The sequence below is a fragment of the Helicoverpa armigera genome, chromosome 26 (genome assembly GCF_030705265.1).
Source record: "Helicoverpa armigera isolate CAAS_96S chromosome 26, ASM3070526v1, whole genome shotgun sequence".
Lineage (NCBI taxonomy): Eukaryota > Metazoa > Arthropoda > Insecta > Lepidoptera > Noctuidae > Helicoverpa > Helicoverpa armigera.
The window spans coordinates 992,248-1,016,534 of record NC_087145.1 but is presented as its reverse complement, the minus strand read 5'-3'; the positions used below and the strand labels follow the sequence as shown (position 1 = coordinate 1,016,534).

The following is a 24,287-nucleotide window of genomic DNA, read 5'->3' as shown; positions in this document are numbered from 1 at the left end:
AATTTATATAAAAGAATACAAAAATTACCCAATTTCTAATAAACAACCAATTTCCCCACAGCTCCGCAAAGCAATAGAAGACGTGAACTCAGGAGCCCTAACACTAGCCACCCGCCCAGAACCCCCCCGGGCCCCGCCCGCTATACGCGTACCCGACACCCAGGCCGCCCCGCCCAGCGACTCTGATACTGCCAAGCTGACCATCACTGCTGACGACCAGTGACGATAGAACGATGAAAATATAGGAGAAAAAACATCAAGGAAAATGAGAAAAGTTGGAGAAAAAATTGGAGTATTTTGGTACCTGAAAATGTCAGGTAAGGTCAATAGGTAGAATTATGTGAAATTGCTAGAAATGCAGCATATTTTGTAGCCTGAAAATATTTTGAAGGTGTCATCAGCGAGAATAAAACTGGTTAATAGAAAATAATTTTGAAGAATTACATCCAAGATACAGTATATTTTGTTTCTAGTAAAAAGCAGTTATAAAAGCATAAAAGGTTAAAACCTATTATATGTGTCGACTGCAAAGATATGCAGAGATCTTTAAAAGTATTTTCTTCTGCTGAAAAAGTCACGTCTATGATGTGAAACGAAACGTATCAGTTTTAAAAATATCTATTATCGAAAGGACTCCCTAAATAGTTCAAAGTCCTTAAACGTTATTTAAAACATCCTAGCTAAATAATTAAATAAGACGGACAAAAAACTTTTGAACTAAAGTTTTTAATACTTTGTTGTAGTTAGAAAAGACAGATAATACTAACAAAATGCCATAAATAAGGCTAGATAGAAGATTATTTAAGAACCCAAGATTGGAAATTCCTAAGAACTTCAAATGGGAAAATTCCCATTATAAAGTTCTTCAAGAACTTTTAGGTAGTGTAGTGTTTAGTAGTAAATGTTTTACTGCGGATTGCAATATTCGATCCGTGTTTATAGATAACATAATTTATATGAAGCTAATTCCAAAATTTTATCTCCAATCGAAAAAAAATAAATGGATCGGTTATTGTAACCCGTAGTTAGAGATTGAGATTTAAAGCCATGAATGAAAAATAAAGAAAAAAAGCTGTTCGTGTATAGTTCCTTGATATAGTGATTTTTAAATTTAAAAAAAATATTCGGTGGCTTATAAACATCTGTGATGGACTGAAAGTCGAAATTAATATATTAGAAATTGCTCGTCCAAAGATTAGAAAAAATCGAATGGGAATTTTCCCAAAACTGAGTTCTTACTCGAAAAAGTCCTAAAAAAAAGAATAAATAGAGAATTATTCTCACTATGCATAATCTAAGACTTGTCAAGCGAAGACATATCGATGTGATTATTTTACATTATTACGTAAAAAGCTAAATAATCAAAAAAAATCGTCACAATTACGTAAACTTTTTTGTCGTTTTAAGTAGGTGTATTTTTGATAGATATTTTTGATGTATGTATATGGTGCTTCCGAAAAGAGATTAGTAGTGTACTGTTATGAAAGAAATTAGATATAAACAAATATCCTCGCGTACCGTAAAAATGCGTACAACCGAGCAATTTTCAAAGCGAGCAATATTTATTATAGTATATAATTCATAAATGGTATTTTATTAACGACTGCCAATTAACGTAATTTTTCGTAAAGTCGCGTTGATCGGTAAAATTGCTCGCGTGTACGCATTGTACGCATTGCTCGGCGGTACGCGTTTCAATAAAGCAATAATACTCTAAGTACATTGCTTCAAGTTTAGTGCCTTAGATTTTCGATATTTTTTTTTATGTACAGGCTGTTGTTTCTTGTTTTCACATTTTGAAAAAATAAATCGTTGACAGATATTTTATACAATTTATTGAAATATTATTTCCTCGTTTTTTTTTACCGAACATACAAAGTGTGGATTTGTGTTATAGTTTTTTGGCGAAAATCATGTGAAAATTATTAAAATAGAACAATATACTTGTATTTCGATTAAATTATTAACTGTATTATAATATAATCTGCCTAGCCTGTACATTAAACCAAATTTAGTGAACCCCAAGGCTTGTGATTGTTCATTCATTCCAAAAGTGTTGTTTCTTAGTATTAAGAGATAATTATAGATATATCTTTATTCCCTAGGAGTCTAATACATTTGTGTCCAGCCTAACAGATTAAAAAAAACTGGGTTTTTATTTGATAATACATAAAAGATACAAATATGTTAAAAGTCACTACTAACCGGCCCGACTAAAACTTTTCTGTCTGATAATTCCAAAAAATATGCCCTTACAAAAAACAGTATTTTTGATATAGGAAATGTAAGAAAAATGAGGCTATAAAAGAATGTGAATCATCAAATAAAAACTCAGTAACAATGTGCCATTTGAAAAATGAAAATAGCAAAAAGTGCCATAGTATGATTGGCCGAATGCTATTAATATTCTTTGGTATTCACTATCATTGTATCAAATACGAGCTTTTATCAGTAAGAAGTTATTTTGAAAAAAAAAACAGAGTAATAATACCGATAACCGAATAATTTTCATTTGTTCGAATCGCCGATCTGACAAAAGTACACGGCTGCTTATGGTTTGGTTATCGTTGTAGTTAAATGGTGCAACTCACTCTTAACAAAGTCACGTTAAATTGAGAGGATTAAATATCGATTAAAATAAATTGGGAGAAAAACTATTCGATTCGACAACTCCAATATGAATCGATATCATTCGAATGATTTTTCTATCTGTTTGGTATCAATTTGTACCTACTGTGATAGTGAATAACCTTCCCTCACTCAATACCAATGTCTCGTATATTTGTAATGAAATAAATAATAATAAATGGTTGTAAACAAACATATCTAGTTCGTCCGTCCTAAGGATTTAATAAAAAAAAAACTAAAATGATATAAAAAAAGTATTTTGTGAAGAGACATTATTGTAGAACTCTGCAACTGCTACTGATTGTTAAGGAACCATTTTTTAAGTAATTATAATTTTTGTAATCACGTTTTGATAATGTTGCCTGTTACTCCATTTTGGACCCATCATTTCATATTCAGCTCATTTTGCCAATTTTGTAACACATTAATTGATGATAAATGAAAGTATGATGAACCTATATAATGTATTAATACATGGAATCATGAATGATCTACCTACATAAGAAGGCGAAATGTTGTACCTCTGTTAACACCACGTCTAAATAATGTAAAAACATGAGGATTATATTAATAACAAGACTAGCTAATCAATCTTTAAAAATATCACCCTTCTTTGTTTGGCTCAGTTGAATAAAATCCATTATTAAAATAAGCAACTAATATAAAAATAATTTCAAAGCAATCGTTATCAGTTGCAAGTTAGTTGTAGACTCCATAACATTTGGACATGCTTGTATCCTCAAATTCTGTGATTTTTATAATTATTATTATTTAATATAATATACAAGAAATCGAGAGTGTTGTCTGGTCACCCTCTTTATTTAATTTATGTTTATTTTCTGATCTGGTCAAGTATTTTGGAAAAATTTTAAAAAATAGGATTCTTATATAAAACTTTTGTATCATGTTTATCTTTCACATAAAAGACTGTTTTCTTTCTTTTCAATTTTCAATTCTATTAAAAGTTTCTCACAGTTTTCAAATTGAAGGATTTTTTACTATGAAATAAAATGTTTTACCAAAATCCTTAACCAGATCAGAATAAAGTTATAAAAGTATTTTACAATGTGAAGTGTAGCTTGCATATGTTTAGAGTTAAGCAATAATTTATAGACCCCGCCCAACGGGCTTTAGTGTAAACATGCATTTCTTTTGTGATCTGTTGCTATGGTAACTATTAAACTAGTCTAGTCGCGCACTCGGTGCGGAAGCAATTAGACGTGTATCTACTATCTATCGCTCATTTACGTGCGCGTACGCTTCCAACTTTTTACTCGTAAACAACTTGCACGTCCCATCGATCTATAAACATGGTGAAATGTGCTAAGTGCGGAAAAATGGTGACGAAAAAAAATCCTGGTATACAGTGTTCAAAGTGCAGTAAATGGTTTCATGCATCATGTGCGTCAATAACTGCAGATCAATTAAACGTACTGTATTCAACGGACGCTGTCGATTGGAAATGTCGACCGTGTATGGGTAACGGCAAACCCAAACGTCTATCCTGCATCCTGCCCGACGTTGATGACGAAGACATCACAGATACGGAGAACCTCATGGATAATAACATAACCCAACGCATCCTTAGCGATATACGGCGAGAGGTACGGGACATAATTAAAGAAGAACTGCAAAGTACCCTACAGTTCTACTCGGACAAAATCGATGAGTACGAATTAAAGATAAATGGATTTGAAAATAAAATAAAATTATTCGATAACCAGAACATGGAGCTAAAACATAAATATAAAAACCTCGAACTTAAATACGAGGTAGTGGAACAAAACTTAACGCATTTGAACAAAGCCAACTAGCCAACAATATTGATATTTGTGGTGTTGAGGAAACAGAGGATGTGGATGGCATGGTGAAGAACTTATGTATTAAACTGAATTTAAAAGCGGAGGATGTCGTCTGCACTTATCGCAAGAAAAGTACCCGACCTGAAGCCAAACAAGGGAAACTCCCCCCACCAATTGTCGTGACCCTTAAGGAAGGCCGTCGGGATTCATGGCTGCAAGTCGCTAAGACTCACACCATCTCTGGAAAGGATTTAGGTAGCGGTGAGGATACTAAAATATATCTAAGAGAAAGTCTATCACCCACCACGGCCTACCTACTTTGGGCAACTAAGAATGCTCTAAAAACAACAAACATATGTAAATTCGTTTGGTGTAAAAATGGTCACATTTTAGTCAAAAGGCACGAAAAGGGGAAAACATATAACATTCGATCGGAGAAGGACATACATAAACTTGTCTCCGATTTTAAAAATAATCAAGAAACTTGAAGATGTTCCTCATCACATTATCTACCCCCTGCCAATTAAATAACACCTTAAATGGATGACACTCTAGATAATACATTACTTGAAAATACATACAAACATTGGAATGAATTCACAGAAGATATACCATATACATATAACTCAATAACAATGCTTCACGTAAATATCAGATCGATGTTGAAGAATTTCTCTCAACTCGAATACGTCGTTACGAACTGCCCTCAGACTATTCACCTGGTCATTATCACCGAGGCAAACATCTCTGATTGGACGAAATCATTGTTTGAGCTCGACAACTACGACATGGAGACTCAGCTGCGTGATAATAGGAAGGGAGGCGGTGTCATCGTGTATGTGCACAAGAGCATTTGCTTCACCAGACTACCTTCGCGTACACTAAACTTCGAGTCTATAAACGGCGAGCTAAAAACGGACTATGGTGCAACTGTTGGTTTGTGTGTTGTGTATAGACCTCCTGATACAAATAAGAGACTGTTCATCGAAGAGTTAGGTAGGCTAATAAACAAATATTCGCAAAAAAATAATTTCATCCTGGTAGGTGACATGAACATCGATTTGAAACAAAATCTTCGATAACAAATCATTATTTAAACACACTCTGTGAATTGGGTCTAGAATGTGGAATAAACCAGTTTACCCGAATAGATAAGCGAGGTGAGTGCATAACAAAATCATGTATTGATCATATTTTTATACGTAGTGTCGACTGTCGCACTGCACAAACAGCTGTTATAAAAAATGCCTTAGCCGACCACTTCATAACCGGTTGCGCGCTAGTCGACAATACGTATGTAAACAAAGCCACTCAATACAAAACCATTAGTAAATTAGATAATTGTAAGCTACAAAATGAATTGATTAATATTAATTGGAGTGTGGCCTTGGATTACGACAACCCTAAAGATATTTTATGTTTTATCTTGGATAAATTTTCTGATGTGTACGAGAAATGCAAGTATAATATAAAAATTAAAACTAGTAAAAGACAAACTTGTATATGGAAAAGTACCAGAATAGAAAAAATGTGTGAAAAAGAGATCAATTATTAGATATCTGGCTTAAAGATAAAAGTAATCTGGCAAACAGACTATTATATAATAAGTACAGAAATAAAACAAATAAACATATTAATAATGTAAGAAATAATTACTTTATGAAAGAGGTAAAATCAAATTTTCATAATTCTAAAAAAATTTGGGCAACTATTAATACCCTTTGTGGAAAAATAAATAAATCTATAGATGAAATAATTATAAAACACTTTAAATTATTGCCAAATGTTGTATCCAATAAATTCGCCTCTGAATTCAGAAATAATGTCAAAATACATGCAAATTTCAGTGTAACACACCTATTTTAGACGATAATTGCTATATTAATAAATGTCACTTATCAATGAGACTACAGAAGGCCAAAGAGGAGGTTGTATCTTTTATTATAAAACACCTCAATGAGAGGAAATGTCCAGGTTTCGATGGCATCCGCGTCAAAGATTTAAAATATATTCATGAAAAAATTACCCCCGTTATAACGCACCTAATTAACAGATGCATTGCCACGTCCTCGTACCCTGATCAATTAAAGATTGGTATAGTAAGACCTATCCATAAGAATGGTTCGTACAAAGATGTAAACAACTACAGGCCTATTACTATTTTATCATGTATCGATAAGATAATTGAGAGGTATCTCGGACTAGAAATTAACAATTACTTGACAAAAAATAATGTTATTAATGATAAACAATACGGATTTCAAAAAAATAAAAATACCTCACAATTATTATCTAATTTTAGTAATGGGGTCAACAAGTGCCTGAACAATCGCGAACATGTACTTGTTGTCCTCATTGACTTTAGTAAAGCTTTCGATTGTTTGGAATATAATACACTATTTAATAAATTAGAGCAAAATGGTATACGGGGTCCATTATTAGATTGGTTCAAAAACTACCACAAGAACCGCTACACGTCGGTGTGTGTCGCGGGTTCGTTAAGTAGCATGGTCTCAACTGATAAAGGCACAGCACAAGGTTCAATTATCGGGCCAACTGAATACTTACTGTACGTGAACGACATGTGTAACATTTTCACAGAAGGCTCCGTGTACCAATTTGCTGACGACACATGTTTGGTTGCTGCACATAAAGACATACGTGAGGCGCAGAGAGTGATGCAGTGTAACTTCGACCTCTTATGCAAGTGGGCCCATGACGTTGGTCTTGTAATTAATACAAAAAAAACTAAGTTAATTTACATACACTCACCTTACCTGACAGCGTCTTGTGTGCCTTCTGTCGTTGCTCATGAGCACCTGTGTCTTCACCGACCGGTCAAAGCGTGTAGTTGCTCCTCATTGGAGCTAGTGACTCAGCATATGTACCTTGGTCTGATAATAGATAGTAACTTCCACTGGAGGCCGCACATCGATCATGTATGCAATAAGCTCAGGTCTATAATAGCAAAACTATCGATACTTAAGTATAAACTACCATATAAAATACTTAGAACATTGTACTTGGCATTGGCTGATTCCGTAATTGATTACGGCCTAAGTAGCTACGGACGAACATACAAGACTTATATTGAAGACATTTACAAGTTACAGTTACGCATTTTAAAACGATAGTACCCAAAAAAATAAAACAGCAATTCCAAGATGATGACTCGGGTTTATTTAAGCACTGTCAAATTGTTAATGTATTTGATAAGGTACGTTTACGCGTTATAAGTGAAAATTGTCACAATATTCTCAATATCCGTAAATACGAAAGGCTAAAGTCGTTGCGTTGTTTAACATATTTACCTACATTTATCATACCTAAATCTAATAATATCTATGGAGCAAGGACGTGGGAATGTATGCTACCATCATATTTAAATGACCTGCCCATTGAACTCTGCAGTAAAATAAATCCTAAAAACTGTCAAAAGATACTAAAGAAGTACTTTCTAGACTGCAGTGAGATCTAGAAAGTAACTCCTTATGTATATATAATGTATACCTATGTATAAATGTGTCACCGAGTTGCCGTGGCTGACATACCACTGTTAAACCCGCGATGGTTTGTGTCGGTATATTTACTGTTATGTAACCAAATTGTAAATCTGATATTTTGAATAATAAAAAAACGTGTTTCGTGTCGTTAACTAAATATTTTGTTTAATTTTTTTAACAAAGCCATAAAAAAATTGATCCTGAAACTTGTATGTGGAGTTGGATAATGTTAGGTAACTATGGAATATAAAAAGCTGTGGTGAAGCGTCAATGTCTTTTTTTTTCAATGCAAATATTTATTCAATAACTAGCTTTTGCCCGCGACTTCGTTCGCATGATATAGTGACTTCCGGCATATTTTTGGTTTGACCAATAGATGGCGCTATATGTCCGTAATAAATTTTATTTTTTTATTTTTGTATATTTTTTTTTTGAAATAAAAACTATCCTATGTCCTTTCTCAAGTTCCAAACTATGTCTGTACCAAATTTCACACAAATCGGTTCAGTAGTTTAGGCGTGAAGAAAAGACAGACAGACAGACAGACAGAGTTACTTTCACATTTATAATATTAGTTAGGATAAATTACATACATAAGTTATTTTTCCCGCAACTTAAAACTTTATTTCGATCATTTTCATATTTATAATAACCCAATTGAGTCTCTGGTGATGATATCCGAACGACAATACTAGCTACCGGAGCGCCCATTGGTTCGTATCGAGTGTTCTAGAAGATACTCGCAACAAGCTAGCAGTGTTGCGTCTGGCCACCGCCAAGGACGGACGTAGTACTTCTCCCGCCGTCATTCGCATTGTGTCGAATACACACCGCTCCGCGTCATTATTTCCCTATATGTGATTTCCTGAAGATTCTCGTGTAATAATTGAACCTGCTGCTAGAAGACATTGCGGACTTATAGTGCAGTGCTGATTTCACGAGTTTTAACCAGTCCACCGGTGGATGAACCTAGATTTAGCTCGCCGGCCGGCAGCCCTTACCGCGACCACGCGCCCTGGAACGAGGCATCTTCCCATGTCGCTGGTTCTAAGTGAGGTCCCTGGATTCACAAGGTACGTGGGCTTTATTGCTGCAAATAGTTGTAGTGGGTATTGGTGTCTAACGGAATATCATCGGCAGGGAATTAATTGAATTACGATTTGAGTTTCACCGCCATATTGTTTTTCCCGCATTCGATTTTCAAGATTTGAAATCACCGCTCCCGCATCCCGCACATCTCTTTTCTTTCTTCATTCCACCTTTTAAATTTGTCCCAATTAAATCCATTAATTTTTTATTATTTTTCCCCGATGAGGCTATTTACACGCCTCATCAAGCTGTAATTATTAATTTGTCACAAATTGGTAGCGCCATCTATGTTTTCTATAACAGACTACTAAGTCCACTCATCAATAATTAGTTCCGCTTTTGACCACGTTCAAAACGAGCGATACCACCGACTATTTTATGCATGTGCTCCTTTTTGTAGGGTAGGCACAAGGTTTTGCGAATAATTTCTACATTTCTACAGTTTTTTTTTCTTTGTAAAATGTATTTATTCCACAAAAAATACAGGATACGATAGACCATATTTTGTAATGATATTCCTAACATTCGTGGCAATTTTGGCAATGCAAGGCATAGGTAAGACGAGGTAAGGATTGAAAATGATACAAAACATGTATAAAAAACTTATTTAATTTCTTCATATTATTATCTCAATACCTACCATTATTTTTTAGTCTTAAACTATAATACTTAGACACCGCTGTGACAAAATCTATGAAAAACTGGGACACGACAATATTTAAGTACATTCATCAAAAATCTCTTTACAATATGAGAGTGCGTAGTGTCTTTAAATTAAAAAATCTTATTAACCGACATTGAATTTTATAATTAAATCATGGTTATTGATTTAAACTAAAAATGCTTATGTAAACTTATCTTTTTGGAGTACGATTTTCGAAATCAAAAGAATGCCCAAATTTTTGACATTTAAGTTAATTCACACAAGCATTTTCGGCCTAACAATTGTCTAACTTAAACTATAGGAACATATCTTTATAGAAATATATCCGAAACTTAGTCTAGAGCCTAACTATATTACAAGAAAGTTTGATAATTTATCATACTAAACATTTACATTAGAAATAACGTAAATATCTCTCTTCATAATACGAACTTTAATATACTTTTTCAAAAAAACTTAAAATTCAAAATTGACATGAAAAAATTCTGGTTAATATTTTTAACCAAGAAATGCAATAAAAAATCAAGTATATTAAAATTCAAATACACATAACAACATGACGATGTCATGTAAATTATTTAAAAATTATAAATAAAATAAATGCACTGGTTATCGTTAAATTAATCTTACAATCACAAAATTAATTACTAGAGTTGTCATTGAAGGAGAAAGTCATATGAGATGGATTATTTATGAAACAGCTAAGAATGCAAAAAAAATAAAGATATTGTTAGACTTCTCTATCTATTTTCAATCTGTGTAAAAAAGAGGAGATTATCATTAAAAATTGTTTTAAAAGTTAATCGACTTTTAAAAGTGATGTTATGAAATTTTAATACTTTTTTTCTCATTAATCACTACCTCCTTCAATGACCAAAAAAACAAACGATATCACATTTTGCTTATAAAGTACACATTACAAAAAAATGCTCATCTTATTCTATTCACTCACACATACATACAAATAATTACTGTCATTTAAAAAGTTTTAACACTCAAAAGTTCATGAACTCCTTTTAACACAACCAGGCTATACGGAGCAATGATTAAATTTTTAATAAAAAATTTGCAAACGACAGCACATCAACCTACCTTAATCTGTCAAATTTCTTCAATAGATTATCAACCTTATCACAATAGCAGAAAGTTAATTTTCAATTGGTAAAATTTGACAGATTCACCTGCTCACGTCTGTACATTAGCTTGCAAAATAACTCTGCAAGTTTAGGCTTTCCTTGCAATCTGACAATATTTTGAGTCATATTTTGACGAAGAAACAATTTGTTTTTTATTATAATCTTGCTGTCAACTCCTTAAAAGGTACCTTATAACCATTTATCAAGCTTTTCTGTCTTAAAATACTTGTTCCTAAACCAATTCCCTCGCATACCCTGGCGTGCTTTAGTACTATTTCTCACATACACCCACAGGACTCCACCACCATGTTGGGTAGAGTTTTTTGCGTGACCGTATTCGTGGAGTCCATATAAAGGAGTTGTAGAGAGCTGAACGTGGTCGGCGCGCAGCATGGCTTGAATTCCGCCTTGCGCTCCGATAGGGAGTAGAAGTATTTCTGTGAACAAAATAAATAAGATTATTAGTTAAAGTTAAGTAGATTTTCATCAGGAAAGAGTCCAAATTATCTGGCCAAAAGTGTCCTAAGTACAATTTTTTGGAAGAGACATTGCGAAATCGCTCTTTACATTAAAAATACTGTTCGAAATCATTAGAAACCAGTCTTGTGTGGGTTTATGGGGTAACCCGGGTAACTGGGTTGAGGGGGTCAGATAGGCAGTCGCTCCATGTAAAACACTGGTACCTACTCAGCCACATCAGATTAGACTGGAAGCCGACACCAACATAGATGGGAAAAGGCTAGGCAGCATCTGGATCATTCGAAAAAGTTACCGAGGCTCTGGTAAATAAAGGGTTTAAGAAGGAACATGGTGTCTTTTAGTAAAAGTCTGACACTCCTTCCCACTGAAGGGGTAAAAAGTAACAAAAACACAACTCACCCTAATAACATTATGATGATAAATATCAGTGTTCGCCAAAGCGGATATAGGCGAGCAGGATCCCTTACAGAAGTACGCATGGTAGCCAGCCGGCCTGATAATCCAGTCATCCCAGCCCAGCTCCTTGAAGTCCACATACAGGACTTCTCGACAGCACTCGCTGGTGTTCGCCCCACACTCTAGGGCTCGGCCCCGGCGTCGCTTGCCTGCGTATTTCGTGTAAAGCACTAGGAAAGGCCTATGTTTCTCGTGGAAGGAGAGAGGTGCGCGGCGTAGCTGTAAAGAGATTTGTTTGTTAGTTTTGTTGGTACAAAAGTTTGAGTTTTGTTTTAGATTAATAGTTTACTAAAGACAGTCTATTAAACTTTAATTTCCCCAGTAAATATTGTTGTCAACTCAACAATTTTAGAACTGAATCAATCAATCATGCCAATGAGGCTGTTAAAAATTCATCGTAACTTCCTCTCGAGAGCGTTAAATATACTAACTGCGTTACATAAATCAATGCTACCTACAAGTCAGCATATATTTTGTTGCGCTTTCACATTATAAACAGCTAAACCAGATGCAATTTGGTAAGGTAATAAGCGGAACCCAAAGGCAGCACCATCAGGACAGTCGTAAATCCTTTACATCCAATTTCAAAAAGATATAGGTAATTCTATATTCTTATTTAGTCTCGTTGTAATGCTACTGATTTTATTTAATTACCTGACAAGTCCTACACGCCACATGAAGCGTATGCAGCCTCTCCCTCCCCTCTAACCAGACCCTGACCGCCCAAGCCAGTTCCACCCTGACCCAGCCCTCTCCTATGTCAGTCTCCTTGATGGCAATAGGCTTGGTCTTCTTGAACTGCTGCTGGCTGTCCCAGTGGGCTGCCTCGGAGATCACGAACGTTTGGTTGTATTCGTCGAGAGGGTCGCGTTCCTGGAAGTGGAGGTTGGATCTTAGATTTTGGTGGTGAGAATAAGAAGTAGTGGTGGTGGGCGGTTTATTTTTTGGACTTGAAAAGATTCATCAGGGTGTAACTTGATTGATATTATTTTGAGATGTGTGTGGGATAATTATTTACTACTAGTTACTTTATTAGTGTGCATAGGGGTCAGAATATTGTATCGCCACATTATAATCAAGTTACAGAATCTGAGTTCTAGATAATAAAGGTTTGAGGACTGACAACAATTTGAATAACTTAGCATGGTTAAAGTTTCTTGGAAAAATAGATGCAACGAATCGTAATATTTCCATTTGTAACCACTCCATAAGAAGAAACAGATTTCTTTGTCATTTTTAGTTCGTTGGCAGTCTTATGTTCGTAATTATTATTATCTAAGAAGGTTTAGAAATAAAAATCCTTATTGAAACATACCTTATAGAACCACAACTCCACGACATTGACTTCTTCAGGCTGCACATCAGGAGGCAACTCGAACTGCAAGCACTTGAACGGATATCTGCCTGACGTTAAACATTCACCTGAAAAGACGAGAGAAAATACATTTAATATTAAATTGTATAGGATGAAACTGTATCGTTTTGAGTGGGTAATTTTCAGTTAAGGAGGACAATTAGCCAGTGGTTCCATGTAAAATACTGTAGGTATTCTGGTATGACTAGACGCTTGCCCTAACGTTGTTGGGAAAAGGCCAGGCAGATGATGATTTAATGTAGTAGTGTGTACCTAAAGTTGCCTCTGAAGACCCCAACTCTGTATGAGCAATGTCTTATTCGTCGTTCTCTCTAACTAGAAACTAGCAGTCTAGCTGGTGTATAAGTTGGAAGGCTCTTTTTACTTAAATGTGTAAATATAAGGTCAAATCAAAATAACAAGTTGGCACTGCAGGTCTGATAGGCAGTCCACTTCATGTAAAATATATTGGTCATCAGCTGCATCCGGTTAGACTGGACGCCGACGCTAACATAGTCGGGAAAAGGCTAGGCAGATGATAGCTCTTTTAAAAAGAGTAATGTACTAAGACCACTACTAATTGTACAAATTAAATACACGTGCATATTACAGCATAATTACTTCAACGTCGCTAAATGTTCAATTAAAAATATTAAAAGCAATTAGTTTTCCATTGTGCAATGAATATTAGATAATCAGTTAATTAACTGATTACATTGATGTATTTTCCCGTAACTTTTCGTAATAACTATTACTAAATCAAGTATTAAGTAAATAATTTATGCTGAATTTATGTATCGTTTAGACAGAATAGAGGAATTTTAATTTTGCAACTAAAGATGAAGAGAGAATAGAAAATGATTCTGCGTGTGCACATTTTCAGTTATTTTAAATTGTCGGTTAAAATATCCATCGTTAACTTAAAATAGGTATCAGGTACTTGTTTTTGTACAGGTACTTAAAATAGGTTCAGGGATTGTAGTTTTCTGTATAAATTCCTTGACCTAGCTACCTAAAGGTGAAATTCCAAGCCACGAATCTGTCGCGTGAGGTCGACAACTGAAAACTAGGCGTCACAATACACAACGCGATACATTTCTATATACCATAAGTATGATATAAAACCTATAGTACCTAATTAAAATCACCTGTAAGAAGCACACAACATACCAACAAAGATGATACAACACACGATAACACATAAACTACACACGGTTCAAATGACCTATGTTAATTGGACCAAGGAATGGCCCTGAGGTCACTCCGACCGATAACGTACACATGTGTAGGTATTTAATCGTTTTCCAAGACACTTTTATTAATCATGTGCAAAATAATGTTTATTCGTATCGAATATAATTGTTAATAGCGATAAAATTGGCGCTATTTTGGCGTCTCATTGATTTTTGTTTATATTGATAAGTTCTACGTGACTAACAGCTGATTGGGTATTAAAATTAATTAATACGTGCTTCGAACTTGGAACAATATAACAACCTTCAAAGCTATAGTACCTACTTTTGAAATCGTTGGACACGATAACAGAAAATGTCCTATCTCATTGCATTGCTAAACAAATAATTAAAAAATGTAAATAAAAAAATCCAAAGGTACGCGCAATTAAATATAATCATTATCATCATCTCAGCCATAGGACGTCCACTGCTGAACATAGGCCTCCCCCTTAGATCTCCACAGATACCTGTTGGAGGCGACCTGCATCCAGCATCTTCCGTCATTAAATATAATGGTTAATAGAAAAATCACAAATTGCTGGTAACATAACATCTTACCAATCTATTTATTTAACACAGTACCTTGAAAAACATTCCTCCAACAAATTACGATTGACACTATCTCCCAGTTCCGTATCATAATGAAGTAAAACATAATGAAAACAATTATGATTCAGATGTTCATTACTTTCTCAACTAAGGCAAAGTCCACTCGGTTCCTCAAGTAACTGCATCTGTGATCTTCCCGCATCCGTTATGAAGAGATAAGGAAGCTCGTATGAAATGTCTTACAATTAATATAATCTATACTGAGAACCATAGTGTAAGGTCAATAGTTGTTACCTTGTTAATATCTTTGTCTTTGTTGTTACGAGTTTAATCTGGATTGAGAAAATACTTTTTAGAAGAACGCTTAAAAGTATGGTCACTATATTAGGTACAAAATTAATCCTTACCTACTAATACCTATTTTATATGCGACAATAATTAACTACCGAACCAATTTAACTAAAATTAGGTAGGTACACATGTAGCCTACGTCCTGAAAAATTACATAGGCTACTTTTTATCCTGGTGTGGGAAATGGTGCCCTTTACCACGGGGAACAACTTACAATATGAATATCTAACTTATTAACGTCGAAGCTTTTAAATTGATGATAGAAACCTTTTTTTTCTGGATGCCTAGGAACTATCGATCGGAAAATATGGAAATAAGATGGACTTTTGCCCAGCAGTGGTACAGAATAGACTAAAAACGGTATTGAATTCGTAGTAAATTAGATGATGAACGATACCTGAAAACTGACTCATAAAATGACAAGTAAGCAGACCACATTACTTTATTTACTTAGTACATTAGTAACTCGATAATTTGTACGACCATCTACTACAGTTGTCTGTGAAAACGTCATACTACGTCATATTTCCATATCATATTTCGGCTTTTCATGCTCTGAAAACTTATTAAGATGAGGTTGAGGTTTTGTGCAACCATATAAGGAGTGAATGACGTTACCTATGTAAGTATCGTGACTTTACATAAATCAGTCGTAAAGTAAACTCATGGTGCGTGATAAACTGATGACTAAGTACTGAATAAATTGGAGATTTATCTCATGTAACTGTAAAAATTTATAGTATTGGTAGGGTTTTACGTTCACGTTAAAGTTTATGCCTTGTGAGGATGTATTTGAGGGTGTCGGTTTGTTACTCTTTTTAACAAAAAAAACTACTCGTTTGATTTTCATGAAACTTGACAGAAATTTACATAGTAAGGCACATATCTGAATTTAAGGAAGTACTTAGTTCCCAGAGTCACGGGTGAAACGCTGAATTTAGCTAGGATCAATATAAAATCTAGTACAGAATAATTCATAATTTTGATATATAAATATGCATCTGTCTCGCTTGTTGAGAATTAAACACTTTTTTATATTTGTTTACAAGTTACAGAAACCTCGTTAACCAACTGATCTTTAAACTTCCTTATTTATTTAACTAAATTTTCGTTGAAAAGATAAACTTAACAGCTAAGTAGTAAATATTGTTCTACACTTACTTATAAGTTGAATACTTATATGTAACTTAGATAAAGCTATTTACTTTGCTCTTGTTTATCATTAAGTTATTTTTTCTTTGCCAAGTAAACAGTATTGGTCAGTTATATTAATAGCCCTTGATATGAGCTAAGTGTTTATTTACTCGATTATAATAATTGTAATTATCATCACAGTTAAAGACATTTTTATTGATTGGCCAAGTCTTCATAAGTTTATGAGTGCAAACATTAGTTGATTAAAATACGACAGAGATAGAATATTGTATATGTATTGTATAGTTTCGGAAACCGACTGAAATTATTAATTTATCGCTATTTTATATGTAGCGCCCATAACAGTCAAAACTACTACATAAAAACATAAAGATAAAAAATTAATAAAACACTATGTTTTGACAATTACAAAGCAATCAAAGTTGTTATTACAAATATTTACGCTTATTTAATATTTAGTTCATTGAACTCAAAATGTAAAAATACTTTGATAAATATGACATTAATTTTATTTGTGCAAACAATGCAAAATATCTCATACCACCGTTTTCCCGCGGTTTTACTCGCGCCCCGTGGGAACTGCTGCCCGTACCGGGATAAAATATAGCCTATGTTACTCGGGAAGAGTGTAGCTTTCTAACTGTGAAAGAATTTTTCAAAGCGGTTCTGTAGTGTACAAATTCCTTCTCTTTATTTTATTAGTATAGATTTGACAACATACCAATAGAAATATAGTTCTGAATAAATCATATTAATTTATTATAATAACGAGACTAATTGTCATACAATTAACTTAATTGGTTCGCAACTGTTCTGCTAATCTCAAATAAACAAATACTTGAAAAATACGCGCTTTTATACTTTGAACCTAGTTAGATAAAAACTCCCATACTTACTGATTAAAAACTACAATATAACCCGGACCTCGTTACTCATTGGCACTCCCCGATAGTAATTGGTATAAAATAATTGAAAATTATATGACCCCGAAATCTGTATTTTAATGTATGAAACAATCTTATTTCATAACGTAGAAATGACATTTTACCCGTGTCCAATTAAGTAAAAGATAAGATTGTAAAATTATTGCCTATTATGTTTCAATGTTACATATGCAATATTTGTGAAATAACACAGATTTTTCAATTAATTTATCAATGAGGTAAAATGCAATTTCTACGCAAAACAAGCTACAATTTACTCGCAAAAATAAGGGAAACCTCCAAACGTGAACTTCTTAGCAAAACTTAGCTCTTACATTTGTAAAGTTTCTTACCACTTTCTTACTACCTTTTAAGTAAAACAAGATTTTTTCTCAACACACTGGTTTAAGTACCTATGCTGTCATTTGAACATCTTTGGCAGTCGTTACGACTAGCCAGAAACCAGTAAGCCTGACAACCAGTCTCATCTAGGAGTAGATATTGGGTTGCCCAGGCAATTGAGTTGAGGAGATCAGATAGGCAGTTGCTCCTTGTGAATCACTGGTACTCAGCTGCATGCGGTAAGACTGGAAGCCGACCCCAACATAGTTGGGAAAAGGCTAGGCAGATGATGAAACAGGTTTAAGTAATATAGCTAACTAGAGAACAGTAGCTGTCTTACAAGAGGTCACATTATCGTCAGTTGAGAGGCGCGTGATCATTTAGCATCGGTTTAAGAATAGGTGCTTAATAGATAAACTGGGCGTTTCTGTTGTCATATCATTGTGTAGTACAATGTACTGGGCTAGCAACTATATATAGAGTTGGGACAATGTTAATGCATATGCATCTGAAAGAGCGTTTTATTTCTTAACTGGAAATATAATATTTGTTACTGGATGGATACTGAATAAATTAACTCATCTTTGGAAGAGTGACAGTGCTTTCATCATTCAAACTTATACGTTAGTATTGTTTTTGAACATACCTTCATGGTTACTTGAAAATTCAATCTTTTAAAATCACTACAAGTTTTAATCAAATTAATTAACAAATCAAAGGTAAATTGCAAAAAAATAGCAGGATAAACAATATTTCTCATTACTTCATCGATATAAAACCTTGAATACGTTTAATTTAACAATAACCTATCATTTAGTTACAGTTAATTTAATATCTACATTCATAACACTCTAAAACAGTTGCTACGCGCTACGGAATTCCGTCGCCGACTACGACCGCTACGAAATATAACATTTTTACGACTACGAAATACATTTATTTTGTTTATCAATTCCAATATTAAAACTTGATTTTACAAATCACAACTTATAATGTACACACTATACATATATACAAACTTAAGCTACTTATCTTTATACAAAACTAAAAATAAAGTACTATATACAAAATATATATAAACATAAAACATAAAATATAAAAGAGCATCGATCAGGCGTCGAAGTATTCCTCCGCATCACTGTCCTCCGGAAACGTGCCCAGAAGACTGGCTGCATTGCCACGTTGAATGGCAATGCTAATTCTTTGTCCGAAGAATAAGCCAGCCCTCTGGTCACGCGAAGCGTCGACAAGCCTTTTCGCGATGTCCTTATAAAGTAACCGCGAACTCGGGCCCCATGGTCCGAGCGTTTCGACCCCAAACGGCTCAAAAGTATAGTTCCCAATAAGGTTACTATACTTGCGCCGCTTGGTGGTCTCTGCAGAAGCAGCAGCCGCACCAGCATGACCTGCCGTGCAGGGAAGATGCGATGGCGCCAGGGTGTCGACGCACGTTGCATCCCACACCAAGGGCCTACCCAACTTCCATGGCAACAACGTCATACCATCTGGCCTCTTTCCATCGTCACGTACCAGTCCATTAGGCTCTAACACGGCTGGCACGCCGGCGGTGGAAAGAGCACGACGGATAATGTCGTTAATGCTGGCATGCCGTGCAATACGACCAGCACTTCTGCAGCACGACAGACCATGGTGCCCGAGGCTGTCGACAGCTTCACCGCAATGGCAGCGATGCGGAGCAACACAGGGAGCGCCTAACCGTAAGCATGTAAATACTACGAAATTGAGTAGCTTCTAATTATGTACAAATGTACAATAACTGGTACATTATCTACTGGTACAGTTAACACTTGAAGTGATAACGTACAAATTAGTAAAGGTCCAGAGTTCAAACGAAGTTTTTTATTACCTCTCGTTCCAATTCGATATAATTAATTAATAGTTCCGTGTCACATTTTGATCTTAATTAGTGGAAAATTACTGAGCTTTTTGTGGTATTATTTAGTTTAATTATTATTCATTGAATGTTCATGTGATTAAAATGCGATTTGATAATGATCTACACATGAAAATATTTTTATTAAATGCAGAGATGATCCCATTTCTTAGAAGTTTAAAATATTAAAATAATCTATATTAATATACATATAATAATTAGGTAACATTTTGTATTTATTCGTGGCATAAAGATTCGGAAGCTACTGAACCGATTTGAAAAATTATTTCACTGTTGGAAGCTACACTCTTCCCGAGTAACATATACCTACCTATTTCGCGGAAAATCGGCTAGTAAACTCAATAAAGTAAACTATTAGACACGTGTTAAACACAAAAGCTTATATTCCTAATACGTAAAAGCTCATACGCATTTAAATAAACAATGGACAAGTGCGAACCGTATTATGTAAATATAGTGACACAAGGTACTTCATTTGTCTACTCTCAATAATATTGATATTAAGTACTTATAGAGAAAGTAGCCACGTGCCACCTAGTTATACTAAACTATTAGTATTGAAAGGATATCAAAATATTGTCTATTAACTTTAAATAGACACAGTCATACTTATAAGTAGTTCGAAAGCTTTTTAAGTAGTTCTTTGTCCGTTCAGGCAAAAAAAGACAGTTTTTTTTTAAATCAAACAGTTTGACTATTTGGTTGGCCAATATTTTTGATGAGCAACTTTTTAATAAATAAACAAAAGTTTACCTTGGATACGAGGTTTTAAAGGTTCCGAGACTATCCTACTTATATTATAAATGTGAAAGTTTGTGAGAATGTATGGATGTATGTTTGTTATTCAATCACGCAAAACGGCTGAACCGATTTGATTGTGGTATGTAGATAGGTGATACCCTGGATTAACACATAGGCTACTTTTTATCAACATACCACTGGCGGAAGCTAGTACTTAAATACATTAGGATCTTGAAGCTATCTTCTTTATTTTATTGTATAATATTTATTAATATTTAAACTGTGTGTCATAATGACACTTCAAATAACAAAAGATATCAAAAATGTCAATGGAAACATTTGTCATTTGTTTAATGTTTTTAATGTTTTGTTTAGGTTTTCAAGATTATGAATGTAAACTTAATTAATTTTAAAGCGCAATATACTTTTTACAAGTTATTAGCCGTTTTCCCGCGGATTAACCCGAGTCCCGTTAGAACTACGGCCAAAACGGGATAAAATATAGCCTATGATACTCGGGAAGAGTGTAGCTTTCTAATAGTGAGAGAATTTTCAAATCGTATTAGTAGGTAGGTACGGAGCCTTTTGGGTGCCAAAAAATAAACACTATGTTTGCGCTTACAATATTAGTATTGATCTCCGTGGTATTGATAAACATAAATATCATTTCTTTATTTCGTTTCAGTTGAAAAGAAAATATTGCGTTTTAACTTGTTTTAAATCACAACAAAATATCCGCGAATTTACCTATTTCACTACAGTGTAGTAAATATTTATGATTGGACAGATATATAGGTCAGGATCGCAATGATAATGTTCTTTGAAGAATTCGGTAATTGTGTTTCCTTAATCAAATCATGACTAGTAAGTATTGCTAAAATATTTGAGATATCTTGCTTAGTATCGCGATTACATAAGGGCTTATTGTATAATATTTCATCTTGCTCTATTTTCCCTAAAACCTTGTCGGTGAGATCATAATCTGTCTAGCCTTTTCCCAACTATGTTGGGGTCGGCTTCCAGTCTAACCAGATGCAACTGAGTATCAGTGTTTTACATCGAGCGACTGCCTGGCAGGTCCTCAACCCAGTTACCCGGGCAACCCTGGCTTGACTGGCTTCAGACTAGGTACCCTTGATGAATGCCAAAGATGTTCAATATGAATGGATGTCAGTTAATATGAAGTTATAATAATCATCCGTTACTTTAAAAAAACTGTTAAAAATGTCCAGTTAACTAACAATGAACTTTATCATGATCAAGCTCAGCTGTGAATAACTTGCGGGTACGGGTACGTATATACCTATGTAAAACGTAACAACTGCTTATGACGTAGACGATACATAACGTTTATATACGTCATCACAGATTAACTAATTACACACAATTGTGCTATTAATACTCGTGCGTAAAGTTATTATTAGAAATGTTAGTCATGCTCAGTTGAAGATGGATGTCCTGTTTCTAACCAATAAGAAAATCCCTTTCTTTTGTCATCCTGTACTATCCTGACAGTGATATATCATCATCATCATCATCACACATTTGACCTTGCTTGCATGTGTAGAGGTATATGCATGAAGACAGGAAGGTGGAGTACCAATCATGTATCTAAGCCTGGCTTTTAACCCCGCGGATATAAAACAAAGTATCTTGCCTAACATTGAATGTCAAAGTAACGCCGAATTTCATAATTTTTAGACTTAACTAGACAACAGTTTTCCATAACTGTTTTATAACGTTTGCCATATAGCCTGGTCTTAAGCTTGACAATTGCAGTTTTTGTATGTTGCCTTGAGCATTTCGTATTTCCATCCTACTGCAGTTGCTGTAGCTGAACTCTGAAGTACTATTTATCCCGGTTAGAGCCCCATCAGACTGCAAATTAAGCTGCCGACAAACTCTCCGAAAGTAGTCGACTGATGAAGAGTCTCAACTTTGTCTAGAAGGGGATCTTAGATTTTTTAGGCTACGGGATCGTTCAGAAGAGTTACCATGGCCAAAAAGGTACAAAAAGGTTTACAGACAGAACAAAGGTCGAAAAAATAGTGTCTCCATTGTCTATACACCACGCTAGCGGTAATTTAATTGCACCTGCAATTGTGCATATCTATCGGTTCTACGGTATGTCGGTCACTTTGCATCTCTTCTGTGCCTACATACATTTTTCTCTAAATAACTCAATAAGCAAATAGTTGCTGAATATCTTTACATATGTAAATAATTTCAACTCAAGCATGAGTTCAAAGTCCATATAGTTTTAGTGCAATGTTTGCAAAATCAATTGTTGTGACCTTAGTAAGCACGCGACTTCTGCGTGTGGACCGAAGTTCAATTCCCATATGATACAGTTAACCTGATCGGTAACTGTTGGTCGTTATTTCATCATGTTTTATGTATATTTATGTTTCAAACCTGTTTGGTGTTAAGTTGTTAAATGGCAATATAGGTCAGTTTTAACTTTATAGGTGTTCTAATTGATTTGCGATAGAAAAGGTTTTTGTGTTTCAAATTATGTTTCTTAAAATTGATGATTATACACATTTGCATGACGGTCTAAGAAATAACCAATTTATCCATTGGGGCTTTAAAACTATGTTCTACTTTATATTTTTGTTTATAAATATCTTATGTTAGCGCTACGTTTACGGGGATCAAAGTTTATTTTTTTATATAGTTTTCGCGACTTCGGTATATTTAACATTTGCATTGTTATTGAACATGTGTATTGAAATACAAATAATTATTTAGAAATTCCGGTCTAATTAAGGAATACAGTATTAATTTAGTATGGTAATGTAGAAAAATATAATAATGTTTTATAGAGTCCGTCATTTTGAGAACCAAAGAAAATGAAAAGGTTTTATCCCTTATGCTTATTATTACTACCTAAAGAGTAAGATAAATTATTTTTAACATTTCAAAAAGATATTAAATACTTAGATATCATTGAAACAATTTTTTTTTCTGATATTTTTGTAAAACTACAGAGAATAATATGGGGAAACTTCTTTTGATACCATCCAACAGATGTATCACATAACTACAGCATATCATACTGAGGTTCTGCTTTTAGCTTCACTTATGCAATTAAAAGAAGTCAACATACATTTATATGCACTCAGGATAGATTACACGTGTCATTTACAAAGAGAAGATTGCTCTCTAGATAAGCTTTCTCACGCAGAGGTAGATAACTGACCAACACATAACTACTTAGAAAGATCATAGCAATACTATGGACAAATGAAGATAGATTGTTATTTGGAAGCTTACCTTCAACGGGAAAGATGATCTTCTGTTCAGTTCTGCCATAATAGTCGTCGAACTCCGGCGGCTTCGTGGCGCCCTCACTGAGGGTCTGGCCCTGCGCCACCGGCATCGGCAGGCTATTCACCGGCAGCGCAACCGCCGGCTTCTTGCTCAACCTCAACTTCTTCAGAATCTGCTGCTTGACGAACTCCAGCCGTGCCTGCGTCAGGTTGTTCACACTCACGTCCCCGTTCGCGCAGTTAGCACAACTACCCCAACTCATCCCGCTTAAACTTAATATATTTATGACTAGAACATACACGATCACACTAGGTATTTTAGCCATCGTGGTAAATTCCTACGACGTAGACAGTTGAAATAGTAGAGTAGATCGAGACGCATGCGTGCGGTGACGGCGACGGGTGGCGCGCAACTGATACGCGTGAAAAAATACACGGATTAATATACGGTGCGTAGGCGCAGGTTCGTGGCGCTGGGGATGCTCGGCGCGGGTCGCTTGTGACGGATCATTGTTCTCGTGGTCCCCGGAGGTCGAAGTGTGCACTATACGTACCCTACGTATCATAAATTGTAGCTTTTACTGACATTTATTATGTTTTCCTTCTGTGTGAAGCTTTTAAATGATGTTTTATTGTTTGTCTGTCCGTCCCTGTCTAATAATGTCCTGGGGACAAAGTCTCGGCTCGTTGAA

At 34.7% G+C, this 24,287-nt stretch overlaps 2 protein-coding genes across 6 annotated transcripts in view; one reads left to right on the top strand and one right to left on the bottom strand.

The window, feature by feature from the left end:
• LOC110379028 (chloride channel protein 2) overlaps positions 1-3,494 on the top strand; it is a 66,981-nt gene extending 63,487 nt beyond the window's left edge. For all 5 annotated transcript variants that reach the window (XM_064041677.1, XM_064041676.1, XM_064041675.1 and 2 more), the window contains one exon: positions 62-3,494. In XM_064041677.1, the coding sequence (XP_063897747.1) occupies positions 62-223 (162 nt within the window). In that variant the 3' untranslated portion in view covers positions 224-3,494. The remainder of the gene's footprint in view (positions 1-61) is intronic.
• Positions 3,495-9,615: 6,121 nt separating this feature from the next.
• On the bottom strand, positions 9,616-24,031 carry LOC110379038 (inhibin beta B chain). Its single transcript, XM_021338538.3, has 5 exons — positions 23,600-24,031; positions 13,074-13,180; positions 12,413-12,631; positions 11,702-11,977; positions 9,616-11,259 (listed from the first exon to the last, which is right to left on the bottom strand). The coding sequence occupies exons 1-5, from the start codon at positions 23,919-23,921 to the stop codon at positions 11,101-11,103; spliced, it is 1,083 nt and encodes a 360-aa protein (XP_021194213.3). The 5' UTR covers positions 23,922-24,031; the 3' UTR covers positions 9,616-11,100.
• Positions 24,032-24,287: the final 256 nt, after the last annotated feature.